Source organism: Sinocyclocheilus rhinocerous, unplaced genomic scaffold (genome assembly GCF_001515625.1).
Source record: "Sinocyclocheilus rhinocerous isolate Xijiao unplaced genomic scaffold, SAMN03320098_v1.1 scaffold904, whole genome shotgun sequence".
In the NCBI taxonomy this organism is placed as follows: domain Eukaryota; kingdom Metazoa; phylum Chordata; class Actinopteri; order Cypriniformes; family Cyprinidae; genus Sinocyclocheilus; species Sinocyclocheilus rhinocerous.
This window is the reverse complement of record NW_015658509.1, coordinates 693,997-717,199: the sequence shown is the minus strand read 5'-3', so window position 1 is coordinate 717,199 and position 23,203 is coordinate 693,997. Positions and strand designations below refer to the sequence as shown.

Here is a 23,203-nt window from a genome sequence, read left to right as displayed (position 1 = left end):
AAATCACACACACATGCTGTCCATTCGAGTGAAGGTCATCTGAAATTTCTTCCCAGCGTTCTCAGGGTTTATGTGCATGTAAAAGTGTGTAATAAGTGCGGTGATAATGCCAGTGATATCTTATGAGCTCTGTCCTCTGTGAGAGTCATGCCCATGTAGTCATACAGTCATACAGACGTCATATGCTAAATAACTCAGTCTGTATCGTAGAGGAGACCGCAGGGCTAGTTTAGTATCTTAGTAAGGTTTCTATTCAAAAGTAAACACATGCTTGTTTTATTCTAGATGTGATTTTCATGTTGGTTTCAAACACAATCTTCAGCGTGACAACATGCCCCACTGTTAGTGCACGTCACACAGAGTCCCCTCGACAATGACAGTGAAAATGCTGATGCAAAAACCCAAAAAGAATAGTTCAGCCAAAAATGAAAACGTGCTGAAAATGTGCTCACCCTCAGGTCATTTGAGATGTAGATGAGTTTGTTTCTTCATCATATTTGGAGAAATGTAGCATTGCATCAGTGGCTCATCAATGGATGCTCTGCAGTGAATGGGTGCCGTCAGAATGAGAGTCCAAACAGCTGATAAAAACATCACAATAATCCACAAGTAAACCACACCTGAATCAGGAGAGACATCTGCACAGATCAATCACCGCTTACAAGCCAAAACAGCTCTAAACAAATATGTGGCTGGATTTTGATGTGAGAGACAAGAGGAGATGCACTTTTTCACTGCAGGAAGCGTTATTATGGATTATTATGGACTCTATGGTATTTTAGTTAAAAACATCTTAATGCTGGATTTGTTTCAGCTTTTGTCTTCTCCAGATGTTCACTGATGGACTGGAGTGCTGTGGATTACTTGTGGATTATTGTGATGTTTTTATCAGCTGTTTGGACTCTCATTCTGACGGCACCCATTCACTTCAGAGCATCCATTGCTGAGACACTGATGCAATGCTACATTTCTACAAATCTGTAAGTACATCTTTAGCTAATTTAAATTTTGGGGTTTTTAAGGATTGAGTCCCTACAGAAATTCACTTTTGAATAAAAAAAAATACCCTGAAAAATATTCACCAGCGTTAAAGTAATAGTCAACTCAAAAATGAATACTGATGATTGTTGGTATCCAAACGCTTCGGTTCCTATTGCCTTCCATACAAAAAATACACTGAAAGTCAATGGGACCCAAAACTGTTTCATCATCAACATTCTTCACAATATCTTCTTGATATGATTTGGAACTGATTTAGAATGACAGAAATTTCATTTTTGGATGAACCTCCCCTGTAAAAGTGTGACAACTAGCCCCGGTGTCCCACTATATGTACTCTCTCTAATGCCATTCACTATAAAAGCATGTCGACTTCATCTAATCTGTGATTAGAGGGCCTCAAACCCTTAAAACTTTCTTCTATTCACGTAGTCCTGCTCTTGCCCTGAAAAACAAAGAGACACTTGGACTGTGAGAGTGAAATCTGCGCCATCATTTGAAGTGTCTCGGTGTTTCTGAGCACTGGAGCAGACCCGTCTCCATCTGTGTGTTCGGCCCAGTGCGTCTGTGTCCGGCTGGGCTTCCTCTCCCTGCTTAATCCCTGGACTCTCCAGTGCAGAGAGGCCTGTGACAGACATCGCTATTAGTACAGGGCAGAGGCCTGCTGCAAGAAAATCAAGTCATTTTAGAAAGATTACTTTTTAAGCTTCTCTGCCTTTCCATTATTTTCTCCCCACATCAGAGGCTCGAGTCCATCGCCCTCCTCATCCTCCTCCGCTCGCCCCTGGATGATTTGATATCGTTTTGTCAAAGTCCACAATGTTTGCCTTCCGTTTTCATTTTTTTGGCTTCTTTAAAGTCAACATGAACACTATTCACTTCCTATAAGTAATAGTTCAGCCAAAATACCAAAATTGCACACGCTCATTACAAACGCTCTTTTCAAATCAAAGTGAACGAGGGGCTGTCAAACATAAAAAAGCAGCAGAGAAACAGACATAAGTTGTTATGCACTGAAAACATTTGTTTGCCAAGTTCTTCATGAAAACTGACGTCCACTTCTTAAACATTTTTACATTTATGCAGGAAACAAGCTAGAACAGAGAAGAAATGCAGAGAAGAGAAGGAAAAAGAGGATTTTATTGCATGTGCATGTGTGTGTAAATGTCTTGGTTTAAACGAATCATTCTTTGAGTCAGATCTGATCAATGAATCAGTTGAGTCAGTACACAAAACCAGTGTAAATGGTTTCAGACTGATTCAGTTCTCAAATTCAATTTGCAAACGCAGATATCTGGTCCGTTAGCATTTGTACTTTTGTGTCCTGCAAAATGAATTCATACGGGTTTGTAATACAATCTATTATGCAAGATAATCTATAATATAAAATAATAGCATTCTTCATAAAATTTCTGCAAAGCGTCTCTAAAATGAATCATGCTTTATATCATGAATTCCTCTTTTTCAACTGTTTACTGGCTCCATTCTGGTATTAACATCCACTTTTTGCAATCTAGTCAATTCATGCTAAATAAAATCAAGCCCCATTATTTTTTATTTATATATATTTTTTTTTTTTGCATTGAATACATCAGATTACAAAAGTAAAATGGGTTCGTTAACTTTAAATGCATCACTTGCAAGATCTTGTCTGATGCCTGCATGTGTAATTCAGAGCAAAAGTCCTTCCTAACTTCTAAATGAGGGCATGTTTTGCCGCATGATCATTTGCATAGCTAATCTGATATTTAAATTGATCAATTGCTCCGTTATCAAAGTCAGATCGCTCAGGAGAAATGAGGAAGACTGTGATTTCTGACTGAGCGTGGCACTTTTCGAGATATGATAAAACATGAGGGAGAGCTGGTGGGGAAGTGCAGAGTCATTTCTTGCAAATAAGAGCAGCATAAAAGAGTCTGCATTCTTATATAAGAGAGAAACACCATTAAAATGTGTTGGGGAGGAGAGAAGAAGAAAAGCATGCACTAGGTGAAAATATAGTCCACCTCTGCCATCTACTGTTCTGGATGTGATATTTATTATCACTGCATCGGATGAAAGTCCAGAAGGAATGCTTCAAACATCCCAAAATACTCTGCTATAATTGATACTTCTAGTGCAGTATGCTTGTCTATTTGAGAGACTTTTGATAATCAAACTGCTTTATAGCAGCTGTAATGCTGTGCATCGCTGTCTTCAAGTGAATCCTGCCTTCTTTTTACAACAGATAAACTCTGAAACACCTTAGAAAGAAGAACAAAATACTCATAAATTGACAAACCATCTGTTTTCTCTGGCAAATGGCTTTCCGCAGTAAGGAGAAGAAATGTGATCAATTTGAAAGGCATGAGCAAATTGAAAAATGAGTGTTGCCTTGCTTTAATTGTCTCCGGTGGAGTGGTTCTGGCTTTAGCGAGTTACGTGTCTTGATATTTGCATCACGCGCACAGACTAAACACTCCTGAAAGCCGAGGTTTCATGAAGCTAAGACATTGTCCTCATCATCATCTATTAAAATGTCTCTGAATTAACAAAGCGCTTGTTCATAAATGAAGGTAATGGTCCTGAGCTTGTGTAAACATTTATGACTAAACGCCTCCATTTATATACACACAAATGATTCACTGAAATTAGAAAATTTGACATAGAAACAATTTTCACTCAGAAATTGCTAGTAGATTTCATTAATAATAAAAAAAGGCAACTAACACAACTAAAGGTGAAAATTTTAAGTAGAAATAAAAATGTTGTTTTTGATATATGGTTTACTACACAATGGAAATCTTTATAATCTGAACATTAAAAAGCCACTAGATAGCAATAAAAATAACACTAGATTGTTATGAGAAATGTGTTGCTGTTAAGCATTTTTAATTATAAGCATGGTAGCCCTTAAATACTAAACTAAAATAAAAGCAAGAAAAGAAACTCAAAACTAACAATGATAAAGTGAAAAATTATGCTTACGGGCCCATTATTGTGCTATAATTTATTTATTTATTTATTTATTTGTTTGTTTGTTCGTTCGTTTATTTATTTATTTGTTTGTGTGTTTGTTTGTTTATTTATTTATTGTGATTTAACTTATTTTGCCTTTATTTCCAGCTGAAGTACTAAAATAACTAACATAACTAAGTAAACAAAAAAACAACAACTGATATATATATATATATATATACATATATTAACAAAAAATATAACAGTAGCTATCCACTGGCAGCCCTAAAATACAAAACTAAAATAAAAACAAGAAAAGAAACTCCAAACTAACAATGACAAAGTGAAAAAGTTGTTTACGGGGCTATTACTGTGTTATAATGTCTTTCAGATAAACCCGCCCATAAATAGCATATAAAAACACTGTGATTGATTGCTTTACATGTCAGTCAACTTAATAATAAATACAAATTGCCACCAAATTTAAAAGCTTCACCTTTGATCTTTAACCTCTGCCCAGCTGGACGGTCATTATTGACATGTGCTTGTGGAACCTCGAGGTGAGATAGTTCTGTCCAGTGGGATCATTTTACCCAAAGGGAAAAAGAGAGAGAGAGAGACAGAGACAGAGACAGAGACAGAGAGAGAGAGAGTGAGAGAGAGAGAGAGAGAGAGAGCGAGAGAGAGAGAGAGAGAGATGTCTACTGTGGCCAATGCATTCAGCCCTGCCTTTGCATTGTGCTTTATGATGTGTGTCCTGGCCAGTCCCTCTCCCAGCATTCAACAGGTTGCCAATTAATCAGCTCCGACCCACTGAGCGTCACTCATGCCTAGAGCCGTTCCCTCCAGAGACGAGGCACATCTCTCGCTCTGCTTCCACCCAAACATGATTAATCTCCAGACAGCTCCAATCTTTCACCTGTGGACACTCAGTCTTCCAAACATGTGTGTAACTTTAGACGTGCATTATCAGGATCGTACTGATTCATTGGAGGCACAAATGTTACAAACTGAACTCTAAAGATTAAGAGGAACATATAGCTTGGCTCCACAGGCTTTTCATTCAGACTGAGACGTAAAGCGGCCAAAGAAAGAGTCTCGTCTAATTAAAAGCTAACATCCAGATTAAATGGGTCGTATCACAAGGCATCAACGTTTCCTTCAGTTCACTGTGCTGAGAAAGCATGCTGTTTTATTACAGTTCTGTGCTTCCACGACTTTCTGATGTCTGAAAGATGGATGAATATTTTAAACACCAAGAGTTTGGTGTTCAGCAGCTACATCCACAGATCACAATGAGATTATTATTCCTGAACAGTAGAAGAACAAATAATGAGAGTAAAATCTGGGAAAATACTGTCAGTTCTTGTGCCGATTCTGGCTGTGTGTAGCACCTACAACCAGGGTTATCATGCTTAACTAAAACTAAAAACCAAACCATTGCATTGTTTCAAGGAAATAAACATGAACCAAAAATAAAATAATCATAAAATAATCTTAAACTTGTTTCAGCTAATTGCCAAGGCAACATTTATCATTTTCACTCAGTTTTATGATGTACTAAAATAGCTTAAAAAAAAACACAAACACAAAATTACTAAAACTTTACCTAAAATTAAAATGAAAATATAAAATAGATTCTAATTCAAAATATTAACAAAATCTACAATACGTATATAAATGAAACTAACGCATACAAGAAGAATCACACGTTTATTTGAACATTTTAACAAGTCTTTGATCATTTCAGTCTGATCTTCAAGAGACAGTTCATTTAAAAATAGTAGGAAGATTATGAAAAACGTTTCAGCTGTTTTTGTGCATACAATGCAAGTCAATGGGGTCCAAAGCAACACTGCGTAGTTGCAATGAACTTTCTGAAGTCTATTTCAACCTTCGAGGTCAAAAAGAGGGTGGAAATGGACATAAAAGCCCGTTTTGGCATTTGTTACAACCTTACTAACATTATAAAAAACGAGTTTAGGGAAATTATGCACAGTAGGAGTGTGATATGAACAATTTCACTGATGCCGAGTTATGTTTGGCAAGTGTGATGTGATTTTAGCACATTTTTGAGATGAAGCTACTTCGCTTTCATTTGTAACGAAATCTTGTGGCCTTCTTTCTCACTTACAACAATTACTCTCTGAAGTTTCAGCAGTCATTTTTAACACCGTAATAAAATGTCATTTTAAGAGGCTGGTTGGCCTCCTTAAAACCAGCGACAGATGTTGTTTTTGAGGACAGTAAAAGTACTTTCACTCTTCTCTGGTGCAAAATGCACAAACGTGGATTATACTGGCAGAGAAGGGTCAAAACGATACACATCCTCACGAACGCAGACAGACAACCGAAATCACCTTTGAGAAATCAATAGCTGTTACACTTCGCAAAACATTGGCAGAAGGAAAAGTCATTATAATTCTCTTCCCCTCAGTGTAACCTCAGCATGTGAGAGCAGTAAGTATGTATGCGGTTATGCGTTTATCTGAGAATATGTGCTGGTTGGAGTTTGTCTTGTATTAGTGACAGTACAGTGTGTCTAATCTTTGCTGATGCTGGGATTGGAGACAGAAGAACAGAATGAAGTGAGAGAAAGAAAAACTGAGCTGTGGCAGCTTGGGAAACCCATCCAGAGCAGAATGAAACAACAAGCCACGAGAGGATGTGCTTTACACTGATTTTACCACATGTAAAGTGGGTCCTAAAATCTGAAACGGCATGACTATGAGTGGCTTTATAAAACAGTATTAGAAAGCACACCAATGTTCAATAGTATATTTGTCTTTTACACTGGCTACACCGGCATTGAAATGCTTGTGACAAAAGAATCAGTTTAAAAGAGTCATTTGATTGTGAATCAGACTACAATGCTGTATGTTTTCGATTCACTGAAAAAATAACCAATTTAAAGAGCCATTTGTTTGTGATTCATACTACACTGGTTACGCCGTATGTTTTTTATTCACTAAAAAGAACCATTTTAAGAGTCATTTGTTTGTGATTCAGACCACACTGCTGATACTATATGTTTTGGATTTACTAAAAAATAACCATTATAAAGAGTCAGTTGTTTGTGATTATTTGTTATTCATTTAAATAAATAAATAAATAAATAAATATTAATTTGTTTGTGATTCAGCCTACACTCGTCACACCGTATGTTTTTGATTATGTAAAAAAAGAACCAGTTTGAAAGAGTCATTTGTTTGTGATTCATACTACACTGGTTACGCTGTATGTTTTTGATTCGCTAAGAAGAGTCATGTTGTGATTCAAACTACACTGGTTGTGCTGCATGTTTCTGATTCAGTAAAACAAAACAAAAAAACGTTTAAAAGAGTAATTTGTTTTTCCATTACATTACACTGGTCACAGTGTTTTGATTCACTAAAAAATGGTTTTAAAAGATTAATTTGTAAATCTGACTATACTGGTCACATTGTATGTTTTTGATTCACTAAAAGGATTTTGCAGAAATAATCTGATGGCTATAGTTATATATAAACACAGTCATGTTATACAAAAGCTTGAAACCCAGCTCATTCAATTAGAATTCAGAGGCAGCGCTGTACATTTTATAAATGAGCCTTTACAAGCTTATTTTATAACATGACACCTTTGTTTGATGACATGAAAATGCATGAAAATGTTTATCGTAAACATAGAAATTCCCTCCATCACTGCATATTGTTGTCAGTGCACAGCTGGCTCAATGTACACAGAAACAAAAATAAAAAGATTTTATGAACTTCCTCTGGCAGTCATTTACAAGAAAACTGACCGCAGACAGTAAATCCTCATTATTAAGTTCCCTATTTTCAGTTTGCCTCCAGACATTTAAAGGGTCGCTCTCGGACAGCTGTGTGTGCGTGTGTGTGTGTGTGTGTGTATCAGAGATGTGGACCTGTATCTCACCCCTGCTCCAAAGATGGATTACCTTCATTTGTTCAGAGGCGGACCTGCCCTCCTCCTTTACCTCAGGGCTTTATGCCTTCAGTCAGATTTAAATCAGGGCCTGATTGCTTGACTTCTTATATTAAAGTTGTAAGGCTGTATCAGTCTTTCTGAACTATTAAAACAACTGTGTTCATGTTTCAGAAGCAACAGAAATAGACTGTTACTTTATCTCAGGCAGAGATAGAGTGAAGAATAAATGAATCTCTGCTAAAAGTCTTTTATTTTGTGAAGGTGATGTGAATATGGTATAGGCATAAGTGCCCTTGTGTTACGCATAAAAGCAGCTAGAGAGGCTCTGAAGTGCACCTAGATTGTCAAACCATGAACACTTACTCTTTCCTTTAAGTGTACTTGTTCTTGATGTGTATTATCTTGTCTTCGACATCCTCATGCTCTGCTTGGGGTCAGGGTAGATCGTTAAAACAGCTCAAACTTAATTAGCATACTTAACATCTGAGTATTAGGTTGATACTTCATGACTCTAGTTTTTAAAGAATTGATTATAAATCTTACATTACTCGTGTTTTGCACCTTAGAGAACCCAGATTGACCCAAAAACAGACACAGCGTTACTATAGTAAGTTAAATATCCATACTGTATCTACACTGAAAGCAAAGCTGAACATCATTTCAAAACGTTCACTAATCACTGATAATTCAGCTATGAGCTTCAGCAATAAAATAAACAAATAAACATTAAACATTTTATTTACAACTTGTACAAAAACCCATTGGTAACTGCACATAAACCATTTCCAGCACATCATCATGAAGTAAAAAGTCATAAATATGAGACACTAAGTAATAGTTATTAAACAACGTCTAAATTATGAGATTGTCATAATGAGATAAACTGACATACAAATATGTAATATGAGATACTAAGTCATAATTATGAGATAAAAAGTCTGCATTATGAGATACTTAATCAGCTATGAAACAACGTCTACATAATAGGTCATAATGAGAAAACTGACAACATATATACATATATATATATATATATATATATATATATGTGTGTGTGTGTGTGTATATGTATATGTATATATATATATAAAGTGAAATAATTTTATGATGTTGGTATTTCTAAAAATGTATGCTTAGAATCCAATGAATACTTAAGGTCAGAGACCAGTAAACATGACACTCTGGCTTTGAAGTGGTGATCAGAAGTTATGAAATTAATTGTTATTGAAATTGATAAGAAGTACGAACAGATATGCCCTATGATATTCCTAATTCAGTTTCAAACAGAATAGAAGAAGCGCAAAAAGTAAGTGGCCAGAGTAGCAAGGGTCGCTTCCGGTGTAAATAAATCTATTAATGGGGAAAATGTAGTTTGCACATGGTTCTGGGACCCCAAGCATACAATAAATCTCAGCAGAACATAAGGGTTACAAAAATAAAACTTCAGGAGAAATATCACAAATCTGATGCTAAAAAGGCTTCATAGAGTTGTATTCTCCCATAATCTATTGTGGTGAGTTTATATGTGAGCAGTCTGCTTCTGCTATAACTACAAAAACTGCACTATACTACCGACCTGCTCTCTGTAAACAATTCAGTTAAAGTCTGAGACAAATGTTTAGTCGGTGAGCTGAGCGCGGTGCGTTTATCTCGGCCCAGCCGCTGGGAGGATAAGATCAGCGTTCAGGCCACGGCGGCCTCGGCTTTGGGTTCTGGAGGACTAAATGAGACTCTGGATGACAGAACTGCACCTCAGTGTAATGAGTAAACACATCACAGCGGTCAGTGATTTATAACGGAGCCCGTAGTGACATGTTTGTAGCGCGCTGGAGCCAGTGTGCTTCATCCTTGATCTCTCTTTTACTTCACCTTCCTCATACCTCTCCCTCCCTTTCTCTCGCTCTCATTTTCTCTGTGTAAGAACGAGTGTGGAATTCTGAGTGGGCTACTTCAGCAGTGAATAAAGGACGTTACGTGTGTGTGTGTGTGTGTGTGTGTTATGAGGTGTCAGGAACAGTGCTGTGGGTGGGTCTGAGAGAGCGCTGGATGAATAGTGATGTGCATTAGACAGTAATAAAGACCTGAAATACAGCAGGAGGAGAATAATGTTTGTCCCTTTGTCACCACTCTCCATCTCTCAGCTCTTCTGAAGGACATTCGAGTGCACACGCACAAAAACATTCGCTCAGTCTTATGATTGAAAGTTTGCTATTATCTGCACTCTGCAGACACCTTTGCACAAATCCAATTTAAATTGCATTTAAGTGACTTTCATTAATGAAGCAGTATTATTATACACTACATGATCAAAAGTGTTCGCATCCCAGTGGGACAAGCAGTTTGGAGAATGAATGGATGCATGATAATGAAAGTTTCCAAATGAATCGGTCAATATGTTTAAAAATATTCAATGATATATAATTACAAATTCTATTTTATAATTATTAAATACGTTATATACAATTGAGTGTTTTCACGGGCATACAATTTGCATTCAATGAAAGCATTCAACTAGACTTACAATTTTATATGAACATCCAGTTGATAAATGTTAAATGTTGTCTAGAGGGCGAAGTATACACATAACATCACGGTAACAGTTCTCGGTTCATTTCGAGTCGCATATTAAAGGATTAGTTCACTTCCAGAATAAAAATCTCCTGATGATTTACTCGCCCCCATGTCATCCAGGATGTTCATGTCCTTCTGTTTTCAGTCGCAAAGAAATGAAGGTTTTTGAGGAAAACATTCCAGGATTTTTCTCCATATAATGGACTTCAATGGGGACCAATGGGCTGAAGGTCCAAATCACAGTTTCAGTGCAGCTTCAAAGAGCTCTACACGACCCCAGCCGAGGAATAAGAGCATTATCTAGAGAAACCATCGGGCATTTTCTAAATGAGTAGAAGTAAAGTGTTGACTTTACATAGCCTGCAGTATTTCTGTGTTGTAGGTGATGCATTTGTCCCAGCACAGCAAATGCTCAGTCAGGAGAAAATCCTACATTATGAGGAGGGAGCGACATATGGGCTTAATTAATGAAGTAGCGCATCAGCTACAGGACAGCACTTTGATAGTTAGTTGTCTAAAGACGGAAAGACAGAGAGAGGGAGCGAGATGAGGTGATGCTTTGCTCCTACGAGAGTCATAACAGAGAGAATTAACATGCCGACATCAGCCAGTTTTAAAGCACTCCTGAGCTGCTCTTTCTCTATCATCTGTACTTTTATTTTCCTAGGGTTGAAACAGCAAACTCGACACTTCTGTCTGCGCATAACATGCTGCTGTTTCAAGAAAGCTGTGGTCTGAAGATGCAGTAGGTGCTGACCTAAAAAAAAATCAATGCATAAAAATGAATTGATTAAAAGTATTTGTGTTGCAAAAATGGTTTACTGTATGTGCTTTTAAGTCAGTTAACACTAGGTGGCAGAAAGTTGCATATACAGTACTTATACAGTAAATCCAGCCTTTTGACTACATTTCAGCAACAGAAAAGTCCCCAAAAGCAGGACACTTTTTATAGGTGGGAGTTTTTTTGACATGCAATATCTCTGCAGTACTGTGAGGTTTTCAGTGAGAATCTCAGCAACTGATAGAAGACAACATCAGTTGACCGAATCCTCTGACCTTCATGACCTTCAGGCAAACTGCAGAGAATTTCAAGATGAACCGCCACATTCAACACCTGCCTGAAACACATGCAATCTTTAAAAAGTCTCAATGAGTAAGTGCTCAGACTGTGAACCCCCTCGGGTAACCTTCCTTTCATAACACACAGACTTTGAGCTTTTTAAATGGTTTAATCTGACAGCGAGGCTTCGTACACATGCCTTTGGATTTTGGCACATTGTAATACTAAGCTGTGCAGATCTAAACAACGATTTGGGAGATATCATGTCTGACATGTTGTATATATATGAGAGACAAAGAATAAACAGGAGGGTTTGTAGATGAAGGCATATGGTGCTGCTGTGAGGGAATCTCCTGAGGGAATAATAGCTGTGTAATTAGGTTGAAAAAGTTTTTACAGGTCATCGAGGATTCAGAATCTGTAGACCCTCAAATGGGATTTTGTGTTATACGGTTACGTTATTTTGTGTATTTTCTCAACCAAATCGGCCATGACAGAATTTTGTACACTCATATATCCCATTTTTGCCTTGTTTTCAAGTGCACAAATGGTATTGATAGGTCAGTAACATATGATGGCAATGTGTAAATGCAGGCGTGTAGAAACCACTAAGAAGACATACAAACATCACTTCTATCCTGTGTGAATGGATGTTAACATTCAGGAAGTAATCATTATTTTACAGACATATATCCTGAAAACTAATCCTGAATATGCCTTAAGCTGCAGGCAGTATTGGGGTCCAAACTGAGTCTACAAAAGCATTTTAGAGGATAATAAAAAATATAAAAAATTAGAATTATTTAAAAAATTAAGTTGCAAGGAAAGTAACATCAAAATCAACCACTTGTTGCCATTTTAGACTGCATAAACAAGGAAAATTCCTGATTGTCTGTCTGATTCTTTCTCATAATTAAATTAAATTTGGGTACAAATCATAATTCTATGCTGATGTGCCAAAAGACCTAAACATATAACTTTGTTGGTAAAGCTTATCATAAAGTAAAACTAAACATTCTGATATTTTTTTTTTTTTATGTATGCAATAATATGACTATTCTAGAATTTTTTTTTTTTTTTTTTAAGTGCCACTTAAATGTCATCATACGAGGCAGAGGTGTATATAACAAAACCAAGGTGAGGGAAAAGCTGCACAGATGCATGATTTCACAACAGTGAATGTCACATTTCACTTACTGAGTCGTGAGTCATGTCAGTTACGTACGTTACAAACCGTTCTGAGACTGAGAGAGTGTTCGGTCCTAATGGCTTCTGAGCGCTCGTTCAATTGTGTGGAGTCAGATTTCACACCTGGCCCTCTTTACTCAACACAATAAATGACTTAAAGGGGAATAAGAATTGCCTTTTTAAGAGCAAAAATAAAAACCGGGCGCTTGCAGATGCTATAAATGAGCACTTTTGTCAGATCTAGCTGCTAACTAACACGAGCAAATTTGAGGGTAATTGCTTTGGACTTGTATTGGGTTGCGCAAGTGAATGAAAGGCTGTTGGCATTTTAACAGCATGCTCAGAAAATAATGAGCTTTGCATTGACAACAATGGTCTGAGGAGAGAAGTCTGGCCGATTAATCAAACATGTTTTTGGGACAGGAAAGTCTGGAATACGGAAATCACACTGCGGAGGTTAAAGCCCTATCTATTTGGGTTGTGAAAGCACCGCCCTGTTGATCTGTTGAGGGTTTTCCTTGTGCAAAGCTGCCCCAGGATTTGTTTTCATGACCCGGGAAATGTAGAACTGAACATTGCTGATGGATATTCCTACAATAGACGTAAACTGAAAACAGGATGGCAGGACATTTGTAAACAGCAGGATATTTGTGGTGTTTCTCACTTACAGTTTTTCACTTGCTCATTGTATTGTCTGTTGGAACACTGATGAGACCTTTTTTACAATTCCCAAGTGAGGTATCATGAGCGCATTTACACATTTCCCCTTCGTTGCACCTAATTCTCTCCCTCTCGTTTTTTTCTTTTCACAAATCTCAAACCTCATATCTGATTTTACCTGCAACTGATTTGAGACCAGCATATTATTAATCAAATTAAATAATAAAAAATATAAAAAATTAGAATTATTTAAAAAATTAAGTTGCAAGGAAAGTAACATCAAAATCAACCACTTGTTGCCATTTTAGACTGCATAAACAAGGAAAATTCCTGATTGTCTGTCTGATTCTTTCTCATAATTAAATTAAATTTGGGTACAAATCATAATTCTATGCTGATGTGCCAAAAGACCTAAACATATAACTTTGTTGGTAAAGCTTATCATAAAGTAAAACTAAACATTCTGATATTTTTTTTTTTTTATGTATGCAATAATATGACTATTCTAGAATTTTTTTTTTTTTTTTTTAAGTGCCACTTAAATGTCATCATACGAGGCAGAGGTGTATATAACAAAACCAAGGTGAGGGAAAAGCTGCACAGATGCATGATTTCACAACAGTGAATGTCACATTTCACTTACTGAGTCGTGAGTCATGTCAGTTACGTACGTTACAAACCGTTCTGAGACTGAGAGAGTGTTCGGTCCTAATGGCTTCTGAGCGCTCGTTCAATTGTGTGGAGTCAGATTTCACACCTGGCCCTCTTTACTCAACACAATAAATGACTTAAAGGGGAATAAGAATTGCCTTTTTAAGAGCAAAAATAAAAACCGGGCGCTTGCAGATGCTATAAATGAGCACTTTTGTCAGATCTAGCTGCTAACTAACACGAGCAAATTTGAGGGTAATTGCTTTGGACTTGTATTGGGTTGCGCAAGTGAATGAAAGGCTGTTGGCATTTTAACAGCATGCTCAGAAAATAATGAGCTTTGCATTGACAACAATGGTCTGAGGAGAGAAGTCTGGCCGATTAATCAAACATGTTTTTGGGACAGGAAAGTCTGGAATACGGAAATCACACTGCGGAGGTTAAAGCCCTATCTATTTGGGTTGTGAAAGCACCGCCCTGTTGATCTGTTGAGGGTTTTCCTTGTGCAAAGCTGCCCCAGGATTTGTTTTCATGACCCGGGAAATGTAGAACTGAACATTGCTGATGGATATTCCTACAATAGACGTAAACTGAAAACAGGATGGCAGGACATTTGTAAACAGCAGGATATTTGTGGTGTTTCTCACTTACAGTTTTTCACTTGCTCATTGTATTGTCTGTTGGAACACTGATGAGACCTTTTTTACAATTCCCAAGTGAGGTATCATGAGCGCATTTACACATTTCCCCTTCGTTGCACCTAATTCTCTCCCTCTCGTTTTTTTCTTTTCACAAATCTCAAACCTCATATCTGATTTTACCTGCAACTGATTTGAGACCAGCTAGTCAAGTAATAAACATCAATACACTCTTATAAATAAAGGTTCTTTATTAGCATCGGTGGTTCCATGAAGAACCTTTAACATCCATGGAATCTTTCAGTTGCATAGTGGAAAAAGGCTCTTTAGATTATTAAAATGTTCTTCGCACTACGAAAAAAAATGTTTGGCGAACCCAAAATGGCATTGCTGCAAAAGCTCCTTTGTGGAGCCTTTATTTTTAAGAGTGTAGATCCAACAATAAACATCCTCCACATGTATATTGATGGAATAGTGTGGCTAGTTTAATCTCCAGAGCCGTCTCTCACCTTTCTCTCCTTCTTTCATCCCAAGAACATCAATATAACGCTTCACTTTGAAGCACGTTGCCATGCATCTGCCAGAAATGTGCCGTTAAACCGGTCCGTTATCCGTCTGCGTGTATTGGTAGGTTGTTTCCCCAGAGCCGGCTCAAAACGCTTGCTCGTAAATTTAAACATAATCCTGTGAGGAATGTTGTCAAGCCTTGTTCTCTGGTGCATTCTGGACGTTACCCGCTCCATGCGGGGCCAATGCAAACAGCTTGGCAACTGTTGATTTTGATAACAATGGACGGCGAAATCTGATATTTGGAACAATTTGAACTCACTGTCCCAAAATTCATTCCAGTGTCATGCAGTAATCTAATCCTCTGCTTCCCCTTATTTGGAAAGTTACAGAGTACATGGCTTTTTAACTCATCTGCTGTAAAAGTGTAGGACACAGCAGGCAATAACAAAATAAAGACATTTGGTGTGTAGCACATATCAATATTCTGCAAGTGTAATCGAATCAAAGAGATATAGCTCAGTGAAAGACACACCAAAGACTAATGCGCTTTTAGCTCTCTGATCTTGTTTTTCTTTCGAGTGCTTACAGCTCGACAGCAGCGGCAGTCCGTCAGAAGAGGCAAGGGATGCCGAGTCTCCCTTAAAATAATTGTTCTGAATAAATGAAGTGATAAAATTAACTAGCTCAAAGCAATGGTGTCTAGAACTGAGCTCCCATGAGCACAGATGGCAGACTTCAAATCAGGTGCTTCCAGGGGATCCTGCGCCAGAAGAGCAGAACTGAGATAACTGGGAATACTAACTTTTTTATTTATTTATTTAAACCAGATATTATAGACCTACTTGGGATTAAGTTGGAATCACTGCATGAATAATCATCATTTTTAGTGCAATTATCAAGATGGTACTGAGTGATTTGTTCCATTCGTTTCCTGTATTCTCAACTGTTGAAAGATTATTATGCATTTTTATGATCTTTTAAGTCTTAAGCCTCGTACACACCGGGAAGATTATCGCAGATAATCGCGCGCGATATTCGTCCCGGTGTGAACAAGCCTTTAAGTTGTCTTTTTTAAGAGATCGGCAGTTTACAAGAAATTGATTATCAGCAGTGCTGGGTAGATTACTTATAAATTGTAGTCTGTTACCGATTACACAATCAAAATTGCAGTCAGTAATGTACTTTAATTACTAATTTTAGGTAATGACTACTTCTGGATTACTTTTAGATTACTTATAAACTAACTTGTTTATAGATTTGAATGGGATTATTGTTATAAAAATATAAATCTAATATATTACATTCTTTGTTATCAACATCGTGAAATGCATTAAAGATTACAATACTTCAAGGTTTAAAAGTAACTGTAATCTGAGATTACTTTTAGATTACTTACAACCTAACTTGTTTATAGATTTGAATGGGATTATTGTTATAAAGATATAAATCTAATATATTACATTATTTGTTGTCAACATCGTGAAATGCATTAAATATTACAATACTTCAAGGTTTAAAAGTAACTGTAATCTGATAATGAGCATCTCAAATGTTCAATGAAAATCGGTTGATTCCATAATCGTAGCAGTTCTCAAGTTTACGGGAGAAGATTATCAGTAAATAAACACTTAAATCCAGTCAGTTTCTCACACAAAGCTATCATATGATGTCAGAAAATAAAAGTGCCATTGGTCTTATAGACTATATTTTACATCATATTCCACATTAGAAGTGAAATGGACTACTTCGATGAATCTTTTAAGGTTAAAGAGTGAACCTGTATACTATGTATAGTATGCAGTAAGCACAGCTGAGAAAATGAATGGGTTTCATCTTAATCACCTAGAGGCTCTTGCCTGAGGAGACGGGTGATAAGAGGCAACTGGCAGGATGTTAAGAGTCTCAGAGTATTTTCAGATCTTTGCATCAAATTCGAGACACTTAGATGTCAAAGATGGAGGTGAGATCACAGCTAGTGATTTTTGGAGCTAAATGCACAGTCATATCAAGTCTTCTGAGCTTTGGAGCTGCCAAAGCACATGCTGGTGGAAAGTTTAGTAAACTTTCTATTAATATCATTGCATAAAACTGTGGCATCCATTTTTTGAAACCTAAATGTTTAGAGCAGTGAGTGTCGGATCGATGGGCTTTCAGTGCCCATTTGCAACAATCCCCTTAAATTAATGGTGCAGTAGGAGATCTTGGAAAATGCTAACTTTAGCCTGATAGCATTGAAAGTGAACGTCCCACCCTCCCTGCAATCGCCGTCCAAAAGCCACGCCCCCTGAACGCGTTTACGCTCACAGAGACAACATTACTACAATAGGCTTCATCAGCGGTTTACAATACCAGGAAGGAAGATCGGGTTGTTGATGTTTGCCTGCCATCCTCGCTCTGTCTGCACAGCGTGCGTGAACGAGCTGATGACGTATCCTGTCTGCGCGAACCCGATGCGCAGAGGTATGCTAATATATACGTTGACAGGCAGGTAGGAAAACATATTAAAACGCTCGGACCGCTGCTGGCCATTCATAGTCAGAAGCCAGATGAGCCCTCAACCGTCTTCAGAAGTCAGGACGATATTCAGCTCTTAGTTGTTAACCCATCTAGTCAAAGAAAGCAGGAACCTCAATCCTGTGAGCTGATGCACTATTTCTTGAGATCAGCAGCCTTAACAAACTGTTTTAACAAGCTTAAGATTGTACATGATTTATTGCCTCCGTTCGGTCCCCTCTAAAGGTATGAGCCCAATGCGGTTTCAAAAAAAACATTTAGTCAGATATATATCTGCAATATTGTAACAGTGGTAGTCATAATAGACTACAGAAGTAGTAATATGATTTTGGATTGTGAGTTCAGCTACTTCTGGTGCAAATATTTAAAAACGGGGCTACATTTTAATACTGTGCCATGCACTCAGGATTAGTTCCCAATCTTTATAGTTTCTTTACATTATGCTAATATCTGTTCCATATACCCATGTTTACTGAGTCTGGGCTCCCTCTGCATATTTAAATAAGGCTTGTAGAATTATGTTAGTTTTTGTAGTGTAAGTGATGATTATGTGCCTGCTTTCATCTGTCTTTGTTAACTGGAAAGTTATTTTAAATGGAAATGCTTGTTCCAAATTCTGCTGACATTTTTGGCCTCCTATCATGTACATAACTTGGATTTCTAAACATCCTGCTGTATTAATGTCCTCTCATCTGCTGTGATGATGATGTGCAAAGTGCAAAAAAATTGTGTTTGGAAAAACATGAGACAAAGGCACAGCTCTCCTATAGCACCTGGTTGGATGAACCTAGGCCACGCACCAGATATCCCTGCTTGTTCAGAAGGATCAAAGGAAGTCAGCGCAGGCACGCTAGATATTCAAGTGCCTTCACAGATGGTGATGTTGACTCTGGAAGCCTGTGCACAGAACTGGCTTTGCTGTAGTTTAGGAAACAGCTCTAGCACTAGGGCCATGTGGGATCTCAAAAACAAGAGCATGTTAGATTGAGTGAGAAAGGGGAGAGGGAACGAGAGAGAGAGAGCGAGGGAGGGGGAGATGAAAACATTTTTTCTTTTTTCACAGACCATTGTAAGCAGTCCGAGAAGCAAATAGTGACGTGCAGAGGAGAGCAACAGGCAGTCATCTCCAGAGAGAGCCTGAGAGCAATGCTCAGTCCACTGACAACAACTCAACATCCGGACAGTAAGGACGAGGGAGGTTTTTCATACTGCAGCCTGCCCTGGGGCCTCGGAAATCATCTGCCTTCCTCACAGCTATGCCTGCACCACATACTGAACCAAGGACAAAGTTTCATTACTGCATGTAGTTTGATTTGCACATGGACACTGTAAGTCCTCCATGCCTTTCCATCTTTAACCTGCTGGATCAAAAGATACAATTTGGAGTTTGCCTGTCCACTCTTTTTTGTAGTTGTTAGGAAGTTCCATGCAAGTCTTGTCAATATGCTGCCTGTGGTTTTCGTGACATGGTGGGTCTGGGTGTTGCTTGGAAGCGTAGGGGGTCAGTCCCAATCTCAGCATCAATCTCAGACTGACAACTCAAACCCATGGAGACAGATGATTCAATGGGAGAACAATGGACGTGTGTTCAGTCTTCTCAACAGTGGGGCCGAATATGTCCCGGCTCGGGTTCAGGAGCGTGACAGGAACCACAGAGTGCTTCTAGCGGACACTCCCAACCGTAGGTCACAAGGTGGAAATGTACGGAGACAAGCACCCTCAAGAGGAAGCTCTGAGACTGTAAGAGGCCAAGCCAGACACCCTTTTGGTTTTGGCCAGGTTCCGGACAACTGGCGTCAGGGTGCCGCTGGGACAGGTGAAACAAGTCGCTTCCAGTCATCTACTGGCACTCGTTTTAGAGCATCCTCTAGCTCGTCCTCCTCCTCGTCATCCTCTTCTTCTTCTTCTTATCCACAGTATCAGTTTCCTCAACAGCCTCCGTATTCCACTCCTTATGACTCCGTTTCGGACAGGTCATACGAACCTCCCTTCCGTGGAACGGGGTACTCCACTGGCACTGGTGGTGGCAATGCCGGAGGAGGATATGGAGGAGGTGGGTACTCCACCGGAAGTTTTGGAGGAGGTAGCTATAACGGAGGGGTTCCTGCAACTGACGAGAGATATCGTTACTATTCCTCTTATGGTCAAACATACCAAGCTGTTCCTGCCCAACCTGTGCAGCCGTCGATCTCTGATGGATTGGACCGCAGATACACGCACAGCCTGTACAACGAGGACTCTCGAGATGGCAGTAATGCTGCAGTACCTGTCTCTAATGGTGCCTTGAGCAACACAGGCTCATCATTCCAGCCTGCGGTGCAAAGCCCCCAGTATGAACAGTTTCCACCCTTTGGAAGGCCCCAGCCACAGCCTCCGTTTATACAACCACCTCCACGCAACCCTCTCATCTCTAACAACGCAGAGAGCCCCAACACGAATGTAGGGAGCGTTTATCGTCCTCAGCAAAGAGGTATGATATTTATCCACATCACATACACTTGTGAAACACCGTAAAGAATCTCATTGTGCATCCCACACTAATGTAATACTCAGTTGTTTACATAATGGGTCATAGACCAGCAGTCCAGAAAGTGTGCTTTGCAGGTTGTCTCTTTGTCTCAGTGAATGCTACATGTGTCGAGCAAGTCTGCAGCTCATTTACTAGGCTGCTATGCCAAGTAAAGTTAATCACAGAGGAACTAAAGTAGGTACTTAAGCTCTTGCACGGCTGGAGATTTGGGGAAATGGATGCACGTGTGGATCTCCTTTCAGATTCTCGCTCTCTCTGAAGAAAAGGAAGTGAGAAAAACAGAGACATCTAAAAAATGTAGTTTTTCTGCCATCTCTTTGTGTTTCCTGGCAGCCGCGAGCCCTTTGGATCTGACAAACACATAACCCGAGGGACTCAAACTGCACAAAATGAATTGTAAAGCTGTTTGCTTACGCAGCTGGCAATGGACATTACTTTTGGGCAAATGTTGCTGTTTGTTTCCTCATAAGCAGTCAGTAAAAATTACTCTCTCTTAATGTCTGAGCAGCTTTCATTCCCATCCCCCACTGCCATTGTGTTTCAATTTACAATCAAAGAAGTTCCAAGTTCATCTTCATCTCAGAGCCTGGGTTATTGGAACCAGGTGTTGTGGGATGTGTGTGTGGGTGTAAGAGTTTGAGGTAGTTGGTGTGTGCGTGTAGTGTCTATGGATACTCACTCTGCACAAAGAATGCTCATTGTTTGAAGATTTGGTTTTGGTGATGACTGCACCGCGAAGGCTACGGGTGAATGATTCCAGTATTTGCTTTAGAGGGTGGGGTAAGGGGCTCAAGTGGCTTGGTTGTTGTGGGGTGGGTGGCGAGCGCGAGCATTGTGTGGGGGATTGTGGGGTGTTACTACATAAGAGGTGGGGAGATGGAAAGTACCCAGCACACATGGGGTCCATTGCCTCAGGAAACAGAAAATATTTTGCTAGCCCCTAAATAAAAGTGTGCCTGTGCATATATGTGAATGTGTGTGAGGAGGTGGGTGTGTGTAAGGCCTTTGGGACTGAGTTTCTGGCCACTGCCAAGGCTCATTTTGTAATGTGAAATGGTCTTTGTCTCTTGCTTGAGTCACTTCATGCACGACTAATCACCCTAGTTTACAAAATCTGGTCATAAGGGAAATGGGTGTAAACTAAATCCACTGTAAGGTACACATGTGGAAAAAAAAATTACATTACTCATTACCCAATGATGCAATCACTAACAAATATTTTAAATCAGAGCTCCAACCTGCAGAAACAAAAAATATATTATCTGTGAATTTGAGTCTTAGAAATTGAAATAGCATTAGATGGGATACATTAACATGAGCATTAAAACCTCTGTTTGTTGAGATCTGGCCTGCATCTGATCAGTGGACATTCATTTATTTTACTTACAAGCCTAGTTAATATTTTGGTACATCTTCCTGAAAACAGTATGCTGTCATCAGCCGGCATTTGAATATTTTTGTTTTTCTATATTCTTGTGGAGTTTTTGAAATGGGTCTTATGTTAACTTCAACAAAACCTAAACTTAAGCTTAATTTCAGCTAAAGTGTCCTTATCCCTTCTACATTAATGTACATGAAGTCAAATTGAAATGTAAAGTATGATTCTCTACAGCGGTTTATAATGAATATTGGTGTAGTGCAGGCATCCAGAGAACATAGCTTTGTGGAGGAAAGTGCCGACTATGTGAAGACACTTTTGCTGGATAGACCACAGTCTTTCACACTCTCTTTGCACTGTTTACAAAAGCTGACCAAAGGAAGTTTCCTGAGGCCTTAAAGTCTGTTTCGGACCGAGCTGGCAAATCGGATGTGTACACAGAGATGGGGATGGCAAAGCATTCACTGGAGTAGAGGGGCTGCGCTAACGAGTCTGAAATAAGGGGACTGACCAAGGGCATCATGTTTTATAGAGTGAAAGTTGCTCCCAACTCTAAAAATGCCTGGAGCAGAAGTGAGATTAGATCTGCTCTCCACATTGTTGCTTTGAAAAAACCTCCTTGCTGGAAACACCCGAATTTTCATGCTAGTCCAAGCCGGTTTATGTTTGTTATCACTGGTTTGGTGCTGGTCTAATGTTGCTGGATGACCATCAAAGTCTTGCTGGTTAGGGTCATTAAGAGGCCTAGTAGGACTCCAGTATCATACGCTGTAGTCCATCAGTGCTGATCTTCTCAACAGGGTTATTTTCTCTGAAATCCATGACATGCAAAGCAGGAAAGCAAATATGCTGTGGCCTTGCCTTTGAAGAAATGTTAATGTCCACCTACGGACTTAGACTGCACTGTTATTATATGCATACAATTATCTGGACATAAAGTGAGCACAACCAGCTTGCATTTTAAGTGTGAATAAAGGTGATAAGTAGTTTCTGCACTGGCCTTGTACAGAACTGTATGAACATTAGTTGTCACAGCTATAGCTCTGCTTTTCTTTTTATTTCTTTTTCTGTTTTTTTTTTAACAGACTTGGTCACAGGCCCGATTTGGATCCAGCAGGGAAGTGATCTCATTTTTGTTTCGCTGTCACCTCTCCCTCATCTTTTGTACTCTTTCTCTCTCTCTCTCCCTCTCTATGTGCACCACTTTGTTCTTTTTTTTTCTTATTTTTGTGTGACCTTGAAACCAGATGAGAAACAGCATTTGATGCATTATACTGTGAGGCTTCAGCATTACCTCATCAAAAACCTCTTCATCTCTTGTGTATTTTTTCAAAAATATGCTCATTTGGATACAGCCATTTTTCAAATATTTTACTTTCTTTTACATGTAAAAGTATGTAACATCAGAACAGCTCAGGATATTAAAGAAGCACATTTGTCCCCAGGACAGTGTTATGAGACCTGACATTGTTATTATCCTGCTACAAAAAACAGCCTAGTCTGGTTTCCTGCTCAAAGTTCATCTCCAAAGATGGTCTGTTTGCTGCACTTCTCAGGTGACCAAGCTGGTCTGTTTGCTTGTTTTAAAGGGATTTGGACATTTGGTGGTCAGACTAATCTATTTGGTGGTTTTAGAA

The 23,203-nt window shown here is 38.7% G+C and overlaps 1 protein-coding gene across 1 annotated transcript in view; it reads left to right on the top strand.

Annotated features, from left to right (window-relative positions):
• The first annotated feature begins 18,742 nt into the window (after window positions 1-18,742).
• Window positions 18,743-23,203, top strand: part of LOC107722288 (lysyl oxidase homolog 1-like) — a 17,173-nt gene continuing 12,712 nt past the window's right edge. The window contains exon 1 of the mRNA XM_016530581.1: window positions 18,743-20,128. Within this exon, the coding sequence (XP_016386067.1) occupies window positions 19,102-20,128 (1,027 nt within the window). The 5' untranslated portion in view covers window positions 18,743-19,101. The remainder of the gene's footprint in view (window positions 20,129-23,203) is intronic.